This window comes from Pristis pectinata, chromosome 5 (genome assembly GCF_009764475.1).
Source record: "Pristis pectinata isolate sPriPec2 chromosome 5, sPriPec2.1.pri, whole genome shotgun sequence".
Lineage (NCBI taxonomy): Eukaryota > Metazoa > Chordata > Chondrichthyes > Rhinopristiformes > Pristidae > Pristis > Pristis pectinata.
The window spans coordinates 100,755,538-100,765,420 of NC_067409.1; the positions used below are offsets into that span (position 1 = coordinate 100,755,538).

At 42.0% G+C, this 9,883-nt stretch overlaps 1 protein-coding gene across 4 annotated transcripts in view; it reads right to left on the bottom strand.

The window, feature by feature from the left end:
- The window catches only part of lars2 (leucyl-tRNA synthetase 2, mitochondrial), a 68,104-nt gene extending 59,473 nt beyond the window's left edge, over positions 1-8,631 (bottom strand). For 2 of the 4 annotated variants that reach the window (XM_052016163.1, XM_052016165.1), the window contains exons 1-3: positions 8,599-8,611; positions 5,722-5,972; positions 4,518-4,646 (exon numbers count right to left, since the gene is read on the bottom strand). In XM_052016163.1, coding sequence (XP_051872123.1) covers positions 4,518-4,646; positions 5,722-5,955 — 363 coding nt within the window. In that variant the 5' untranslated portion in view covers positions 5,956-5,972; positions 8,599-8,611. Of the gene's footprint in view, positions 1-4,517; positions 4,647-5,721; positions 5,973-8,593 lie in introns of those variants that run through there. The other 2 variants (XM_052016164.1, XM_052016166.1) reach the window with 2 other exon arrangements.
- Between the last annotated feature and the right edge of the window lie 1,252 nt (positions 8,632-9,883).

Here is a 9,883-nt window from a genome sequence, read left to right on the forward strand (position 1 = left end):
GTGTTAAGAACAGAATACAAGCAGTGTTGATGTGAAAGTGGAAAATGGATCTGCATGTGGTTGTTGGCTTTCAGCATGGCTAAGTGTAACAGCAAGAATATGGTAAGGCCCATCTCCAAGCTTATTTATCAAATAGGAAGCAAACTAAAGCTGCTGAGGGAGGGAGGGAGGGAGGAAGGAAAGGACTTGAGGCTATAGTGCATAAGTCATTGAAATTCCATGACCAATTACACAGTCTACTGGAAGAGCTAATATGCGAAGATGTATTGTGGGACAATGTAACAGAAAGATTATCTTTCGTCCCTTTATGATCATTGTCAGACCACATTTAAAATACTGTGCCCAGTTTTAGTCCCCCTATACGGTGGGAAAAAGGTGGTTTTGAAAAGGGTCACTTAATAAAACCAACTTTAAGGGTCGTCTGTTATGCAAAGGCTTTTTACTTCAGAAAAGAAAAAAATAATTGAAGGCTTTCAAATAATATAAAGGATTGAATGTGCTGTGGATAGGCTATTAAAAGTGAGAAAGATTAATGGGGAAATGAATGTAGCATGCAGAGGTTGGGGCAAAGAAGAGAAATATGTTCCAGTGTTTGGTAATCAGGCAGCTTGGCAAGGCTCCAATGTTTCTGCTTTGTTTTAGCCAAATTTCTGTATGTTTTGTCTCCACTTGCTACTTATACGTGAGCAGATTTTCTACACTTACATGTGTTTTGTTGAATGTAATTGTGATCAATACTGTACAAATGTATTGTCAAGAAATAAGACAATTAGAAATGTAGGTACACATTTGCACTGTACCTACACTGCACCATGCAAATATTTCTCAAACAAAATCTTCAAGCTAGCACTTTTCTAACACCTACAAGCATCATAAAATTGTGCAACAATTTTCCTCAATATTATGCAAAATTAAAAAAAAGAATTGGTAGATTCTGACATTTAGTTTTACTTTCCAACAGTATCATTAAAAGAGATTCAATTGTACTTAAGCAGCACACAAAATGCTGGAGGAACTCAGTGGGTCAGATATCTATGGAGGGAAATGAACAACATTTTAGGTCAAGACCCTTCATCAGGACTGGAAAGAAAGAGGGGAGATAGCCAGTTTCAAATGGTGGAGGGAAGGGGTGGAGCAAGAGCTGGCAGGTGATAGATGGATCCAGGTGAGGAGGGGGTGATAGGCAGATGAAGGAGGGGGAGAGTGAAGAAGCTGGGTGGTGACAGGTGGAAATGACAAAGGGCTGAATCTGATAGGAAAGGACAGTGGACCATGGAATAAAGGGAAGGAAGTGAGCAGGGGAACTGGAGGGAGGAATGTGTGGGTGATGTCAGATCGAGAGAGCGGGGAGGGGAAAGTGGTGAGGTGTCGGGGCCGGTGGATAAGGGAAAAAAGGGGGACAGAGGGGAGTGGTTACTGGAAGTTACAGAAATTGATGTTGATGCCGTCAGGTTGGAGACTACCAAGACAGAATATGAGGTGCTGTTCCTCTAATCTGCATCTAGCCTCACCTTGGCAGTAGAGGAGGCCGTGGACAGACATGTCGATAAGGGAATGGGAAGTGGAATTAAAACAGCTGGTCATCAGGAGATCCTGGCCAATATGGCAGACAGAATGAAGGTGCTTGACAAAACAATCCCTCGATCTGCATCGGGTCTCACCAATGTAGAGGAGGCTGCACCAGGAGCACTGGATGCAATAAATGACACCGATGGATTCACATGTGAAGGACGGCCTCACCTGGAAGGACTACTTAGGGCCCTGAATGGTGGTGAGAAAGGAGGTGTAGGGGCAAGTGTAACACTTAGCATGGTTGCAGGGATAAGTGCCTGGAGGGGGATTAGTGGGGAGGGACGAGCGGACTAGGGAATTGCGGAGAGCGCGATCCCTGTGGAAAGCAGAGGGGGAGGGGAAGGGAAGACGTGCCTGATGGTGGGATCCCATTGGAGATGGCAGAAGTTGCGGAGAGTGATATGTTGGATGGGTACGCTCATGGGGTAGTAGGTGAGAACGTGGGAACTCTATCCCTGTTATGTCTGAGGGGGATGGGGTGAGGGCTGCATCGTTGGCAGTGGGACGGAACCCCATTTTCTGGAAAAAAAAGAGGACTTCTCGAATGTCCTTAAGTGGAAAGCCTCATCACAAGAACAGATGAGGCGGAGACAGAGGAAGAGAATTGCATCTTTGCAAGTGACAGGGTGGGAAGAGGTGTAGTCGAGGTAACTGTGGGAGTCAGTGGGTTTGTAGAAGATGTCAGTGGATATTCTGTCACCTGAGATGGAGACAGAGAGATCAAGAAATAGGGAGAGAGTACAATTCAATTGTAATGTATGTATATTAAAGAACATAAATTGTACTTTGGAACATCGCCCAGGAATCTTGCAAATCACTTGGCTGCAAATACCCTAGGTTTAGCTTTTTATTTAAGATTGTGGAATCTTGTAATATATGACTACCTCTTTTAACAGACACTGCCAATTCTAATCACATTTCCTGTCCTTTTCACAATATCATTTATACTAATATCACAGTACAATATCAACCCAATTGCATTAATCACCAATTAGTTGGACATTCTCCCAGCACATTACCTGGATAAGGATTACTCAGATTTTTTTTTAAGAATACAGATTTCAAACCATATAAATCCAGTCAAGCTTGAAAAAGACATTTGCAGAGAGGAGAATATTTCAATGATGAAGTTAGATGAATGCCTCACATCTACCTGACAGACACATCTAATTATATCAGTGATTTTCAGCATTGTGGAGAGTCACTATTTCAGAACAAAGTCTCAGACTGGTGAGCTGCTCGACTGACATCAATCAGGGGTGAAATCAGAAAACTACTGCACATTGTGCAGTGATTATTCAGCATCTAGACTCATCTCAATAGCACAATATAAATTCGAGGGAGATTGCAGAAAAATGGTTCTGATTAATTACCAACAGCTCAAGGCAACACTTGGACATAGAAGAGAGGCTAACAGAAACAATGTCACAAATAAGTTGGGGAGCACAACGGCACAGCTGGTAGATCCACTGCTTCACTGCACCAGGTTCAATCTTGAGTGTTGTCTGTGTGGAGTTTGCACACTCTCCCAGTTACTCCAGGTGCTCTGGCTTCCCCCCATGTCCCAAAGATGTGCAGGTTAACTGGCCACCGTAAATTGGCCCTTGTGTAGGTGAGTGGTACAATCTGGGAGAAGTTTATGGGAGTGTGGGGAGAATAAGTTCTTGGGTGTCACCATCTCAGAGGATCTATCTTGGGTCCAACACATTGATGCAATCATGAAGAAGGCACGCCAGGGGCTCTACTTCATTAGGAGTTTGAGGAGATTTGGTATGTCACCAAAGACTCTTGCAAATTTCTACAGATGTACGGTGGAGAGCATTCTGACTGGTTGCATCACAGCCTGGTACGGAGGCTCCAATGTGCAGGATCGAAAGAGGCTGCAGAGGGTTGTAGACTCAGCCAGCTCCATCACGGGCACAACCCTCCCCGCCATCGAGGATATCTTCAAGAGGAGGTGCCGCAAGAAGGCGGCATCCATCATTAAGGACCCTCACCACGCTGGACATGCCCTCTCCTTGTTACTACCATCGGGGAGGAGGCACAGGAGCCTGAAGACCCACATTCAACTTTTCAGGAACAGCTTCTTCCCCGTCATCAGATTTCTTAACGGTCCATGAACACTACCTCATTTCTCCTCTTTTGCACTATGTATTTATTCTATAACTTAGAGTAATTTTTATGTCTTTATGTCTTGCACTGTACTGCTGCCACAAAACAACAAATTTCACAACATATGTCAGCGATAATAAACCTGATTCTGATAGTGGGATTAACATAAGATTAGTGTAAATGGGTGCTTGATGGTCAGTGTGGACTCAGTGGGCTGAGAAACCAGTTTCCATGCTACATCTCTCTATAACTCTAATTTCAAACTAAGTTGTTAGAGATAATGTACAGATAATTCAATTGCATTAATCAATGTTTCTTAAAACACAATCAAAGAACTAGTAGGACAGTTGGGCTGCATACCTGTGTCAGTCCAAACCTATAATGTCATACCAACATAATGTAAGCTGAAAGGCAAATGCTAGTGATCTGAAAGAGAAACAGAAAATGCACAAAATATTCAGCAGATTGGACAGTGTATTAAGGAGAAAAACAGAATTAATATATCAGGTCCAGGACCTTTCATTAGAAGTATGGAAAGATAGAAATCAAACACGTTTTGAAATGCAGAGGGGTGGAGGGATGAGACCAAAAGAGATTGAATGACAAACTCAGTTATCAACAAAATAAATCGGAATGTCTTGGTTTAGTGCAAGGTGATTGGCTAATCTGTTTGGTGTGATCTTAAGAGTATAAACAAGTAATCAAGAAGCATCACTCCCTTATCTCCCTACAGGACTGTAAATGATAAATACCATGGAGACATCTCCAAAAACGCATACAAAATGCTGTTAACATTTTAAACTCAGACAGATATTCTAGTGCAATTCAGTTACCTGATATCCACGCATTCTCTGGAAGTGGGCCATGGTGTCACTAATGGTGTACACTCGAACATGCCCCATGTGGAGCTTCCCAGAAGGATATGGGAACATAGAAAGCACATAACACTTTGGCTTTGATTTCTGTGAGAAAAATAAAGATAATCTATGAATTATTAGACAACAATAACTCAGTTTTGAGTTTACGATGTTCTGCATGTATCATTCACTAAAACATATATTATTTTTTAATAGAAACTTGGAATGCTTGTAGATTAATAAGTTACCACGAGAGAGAATACAAGGTAATGATGTTACATATACCTATTTAACTTGAGGCACCTCATCAGATAACACTACAGTCATGTGTTATTTCCAAACAAGTACATAAACCACATCAACATATGTTCTGTTTAAATCAAAGCCACACTCAGTTCTTTGAAACTTAAAATTAATCTACTCGAACATGTTCTGCTGAAAGGTCATTGACTTAAAATAGTAACTCTGAAAAATTAATGAATGCTGGAGGTAGTGTACAAAGCCAGGATGCTGATAATATGGGAAACTCTTGAATTCAGCATTGAATCCTGAAAGATGCAATGCACCAAGTTAGAAGATAAGGTGCTAATCTGCAAAATTACTTCAACCTTCATTGGAACAGTGTCAGAGGCCAAGAACAAAGGTCAAAGTGGAATGAAGAATTGAAGTGACAGGGAACTGGAAGTTCATGGTCACTTTTGGGGGCTGAAGAGAGGTGTTCTGCAAAGTGATCATTCAATCTCCCCCCTCTCCACCCACACCCCACTTTTTCTGCAACTAAACCATGTTTTGTTTGTAACTTTTCCCAGTTGTGATGAAAAGTTGATAACCTGAAATGTTTATTCTGTACTTCCTGCATGTTCAACATGCTGAGTACTTCCAGCATCTTTTTTTTGTTCCTTGTCAAATGGATCTTTGTTTTTGCACTGTACCTGTCTGGTAAGGGAGAACAGATCATTTATAGCTTATACATTGGTAAAACATTCAGCAAGAATAGAGACATTTCAGGACATGAACATAACTGGTAAGTCTGTCATTTATCGTTTATCCCTCAGGTTCTAGGAGCTGAAGGGCTACTCTTGTTTCTACGTTCTTTCCTACCTTAATCTCAGTTTGACACAAGATTGCGTTTCAAACCTGCAAACATTCTATATGTTTTTTATTAAAATAAAATACTTACATCAGTTTCGGAAATAATTTGATAATGCTCCTTTATTCTCGAATGCCAATATTCTTCTACACTTTTCCGTGTTTGAGGTCGATAATCTCTCTCCCATATCCCTGTCTCACTGTAAATATTTCTGTTGCATCCCAGTGCTTGCCTTCCATTTTGCTTCAGTAAACAGTGCCTTCCACAGAAAGGTCTCCTCCAGCAGAAGGCGGAATGGCTCAGCATCCACAACACAGCCTTCATCTTTTCAAATTAGGTGCCTTTAAAAACCAAATAAAAAATTATCATAACAGGAAAAAAAATGCCATCTCACTATCACTAGGATTACTTGAAGGGAATACCATTTGTTACAAACCAGCAACAAAAGAAACACTCCAAGTCATGTATAAGTGTTTAAAACTACTTTATTAATAACTACTTATGATAATAAGAAAAATAAAAGTAAAAATGTTAGAATGTTAGAAGTAAAAATGTTAAATCTTAAATATTAACCCCAAAAACTAAACTCGTAGTGTGTGTCTGTGGCAAGTTCCCAAACTCCAAGTCCAGGAATGGTTCTTAAAGTTCAGTTCAGCAAGCCGTAAGGTGAAATGTGAGCAAAGGCTTCTTCAGCAACCACTGTTGACTGAAGACAAAGCGTAAATGTAGAGGGAAAATAGAGAGTAAGTGAGTAAGGGAGTCAGTGTTTACTCAGCAGTGACCACTCCACCAATATCTTCCTCACCCTGAAAGGCTCTCAAATCGTGGCCGTCCACACAAATACCTGTTTCCTTCTACAGGTCAACAACAAAGTGAACTCCACTGCTTTGTTCCGAAGTATCTGCCACCCCGAAAAGCATCCAAGACGTGGCCATCCACACAAGTACCTGTTTCCCTCTACAGGTTTATGACAAAGTGGACTCCACCGGATTACTCCAAAAATCCATACGTGGATTATAGTGACAGGCACAGTTATTGTTTCTCATCCATCGATAGAGAAACTAGCAGGCTGCTCTCTCTCTCTCTCTCTCTCTCCTTTGACTGACTCCAACTGACTGCTTCAAAAACGTCATGACATCCTTTATCTTCTGTTGTCGTGACCACGCCAACACACACATACACACACGCACCACTATGCTCTACCTTAAAGGGACATTCACCAATAGTAACCCAGTTCGTAACACATTGACGAATTTAAGAGAACATCAGATAAGCAAATGATGGAAAAGGAATTGAAGGACATGAGAGGGATTGATTAAACAGAAATGTTTAAACAAAAATGTTTTGCAAAGTGGCCATCCAATCTGCATTTGGTTTCTCTTTGCAGAGAAGGCCAAATCATGAGCACTGAACACAATCCACTAAATTGGAAGAAGTCACACTTCACCCGGAGGGACTGCCTGAATCTGAGTGGTAGGAAAGGAAGGAGTAAAAGGACAGGGAGTGAATCTTTCACATTTGCATGGAAAAGTGGTCTGGGGAATGGTTGGTGAAGAGGGAAAAGTGGACAAGAGATTGACAAAGAAAATGGTCCCTTCAGAAAAGTTAAAGAAAAGGTATCTCCTGTCATTTTAATTCTTCATCCCAAACAAATTCTGATCGCTCTATCATTGGACTCCTACATTTCTCCAGCAATGCCCAACATAGGTTTATCATCTTTTGTCTTGGTAGATCACAGCCCTCAGGACTTAATTAATAAACAGAATTTATCAATTACAGATAACCCCTTTTATCTCCTTTTCCACAGATGTGACTAGACTTTTGCTTCATTTTTATATTTTGCTCCAATTACTGCTTTATTAAAGTAATTATTACCTTGACAACTTTGGTTAGCACCCTATCACAGACATTCATTCTGTCCCTCCACCCCTTCTCCTCTTTGTAACTTAAAACACATTTGTTTTCTGATTTTTCCATTTCTAATGAAGGTTTTGTTTTTACCCAAAGCATTGCCTGTTTCTATCACCACTGGTCCTATCTGGCTTGCTAAGTGCTTCCAGCATTTTTGTATTGGATTTCCAACAACTGGAGTTTTTACAGTAATCCACTGGCATACAACTGGAGGAAGAACAGTAACACCATAATACATCCTGCCACAGCAAACACAGATACCTCTGGAAGAAGCTGCCATAGAAACCACACAGCAATCACAACTGGTATAGCAAGGATTATTTCTTTCTGCTATTGGTTATGAGGTTCACAGTCAAGGCCAACATCAAGACCAATCCTAAGTATCCTTAAAGATAACATTTTTTGTTATTTTTTTAAATACTAGGGAATAGCACATAGCAAGAATGGTGATTATCTGAAAATCTGAATTCAGTGTCGAGTCTGAAAAGGTGTATGTGCCAAATCATAAGATTAGATGATGTTCAACAAAATTACTTTGAACTTCATTGGTGCACTATTGGAGCCAAGGATGGATGTCAGAATGGGAAGGGAAATGAAAGTGACAGGCAACAGAGGGGTCGCCTTCCAAACACTCGCAGTATTCTTCTTCACAATTACTATTTTTCACTTGCTGATGCGAAATTTAATTCCTACGTTACCGCATCCAATGTTCCAGGGGACTGGCACAGTGGAGCAAAATGAGCTTAGTCCCGGTACCTGCCTTTCCTCAGCCCTGACCTCCTGCTGGTTTGGTGACGGGGCAGAGCCACTGCCAATTCACAAGGATTAAACAAGGAGGGGGATGAATCATTAGAAATAAACAGGACTCAGCCTCACTCGGGGGGGGGGGGACTAAATCCAACGTCACTGTGGAATCAAACACAGGATCGGGTTGGAGAACCAGTCTCCTTTTCACTTGCTCCCATCCCCTCTCCTGGCCGCGGTGATACTCTGAAGATGTTTTATGTTGTTTTGGGGGTTTCTTTGCTGAATCTGCCGCCCTCACACACACCTCACCGTCTGGGCGCCGCCATCTTCCCCGCTGGCAACGAAACTTTATTTAAACCCCCCCTGCCCGAGCACAATCTTTATTGACACCAATCGCCGAGCAGCTTTTGAGGCGCAGGCGCGTTGGCGGCTCCCTGTGGGGATGGTGCTCACGTGGTCTGATCCACTCCGGGGCATCGGGACGTGCAAACAAATGGAGGAAAATTGCAATAGCAATAAAACATGATCTTTTAATAAAAATCATTTACTCTTCGTTTCTGTGCCAGGTTTGCAAGATGCGTTTCAAAATAAGGGTTTTGCGTTGTGTTTACCATTGGACGGGGCTTGTTCTCTTCTCTGGCTGGGGTTCTGTGGTCCTGCAAGTCTGCTGTTGGCTGGGAGGGGAATTCGGAGGTCAGCAGTGAGCATTGCAGTACCACTCTCGATCCATGGTGTTTGTTGAATAACTGGAACAAATCATGTCCCAGGGTCATTCAGGCCAACAGTGGCTTGGGAATTGATCCTTGTAGGTCAGACGCCTGGGACTGGGGAAATTACATAGGGCAAAAGACATCATAAGGGGGTAACCACTCCAATGTGGGACTGTTGCAACGTTTTCCCTCTTTCCTCCCGCCACTCATTTTCCATTCCTCCTTTCCTATCCTTCTCCCAACTTCCACTAGCTTCATCCTGTCCGCTCCCTCTTCCTGAAGCAGCAGTGCCCGACAGTTAATTGTCTTTGGCAGCTGGCCAAGCTATGCCTCGAAGCTGGACAGGTGTCAGAAGTTGGATATTTAAATGCTGGGTGTTGTGAAGTTGTGGGCAGTGTTTATGTCCCATTGTGCTGGATTGTTCACAGTAGTTGCCAGGGTTCCTGCTGAGAGGATTGTGCTAACTTGAGGTAAATTTGAATGTTCATGCTATGTTTTTTCATATTTTTTTACATGAAGTTGTTGGCCATTCAATCCATTGACTCCATGCTGGTTCAGGGTATTCACATCAGTCTGTTTCCCCCACTTATTTCCCTGTAATCAATTCTGTCTCACATAACTATTACCTCCCCCAATTCTCTTGTCACCCACTTGGGGTAGTTAACAATTAACCACCCAACCAGCAGTAAGTGAAATTTTTTTTAAAAATCTGCAGATGCTGGAAGTCTGAAATAAAATAAGAAAGTACTGAAAGTGATCAGCAGGTAAGACAGCATCTGTGGAAAGAGAAATAGAGCTAACATCTAAGATCTTCTGTTTTCACTACCAACCAGCATGTCCCTGGAGTGTGGGAGGAAGCTGGATCACACAGGGACAACCAAAGC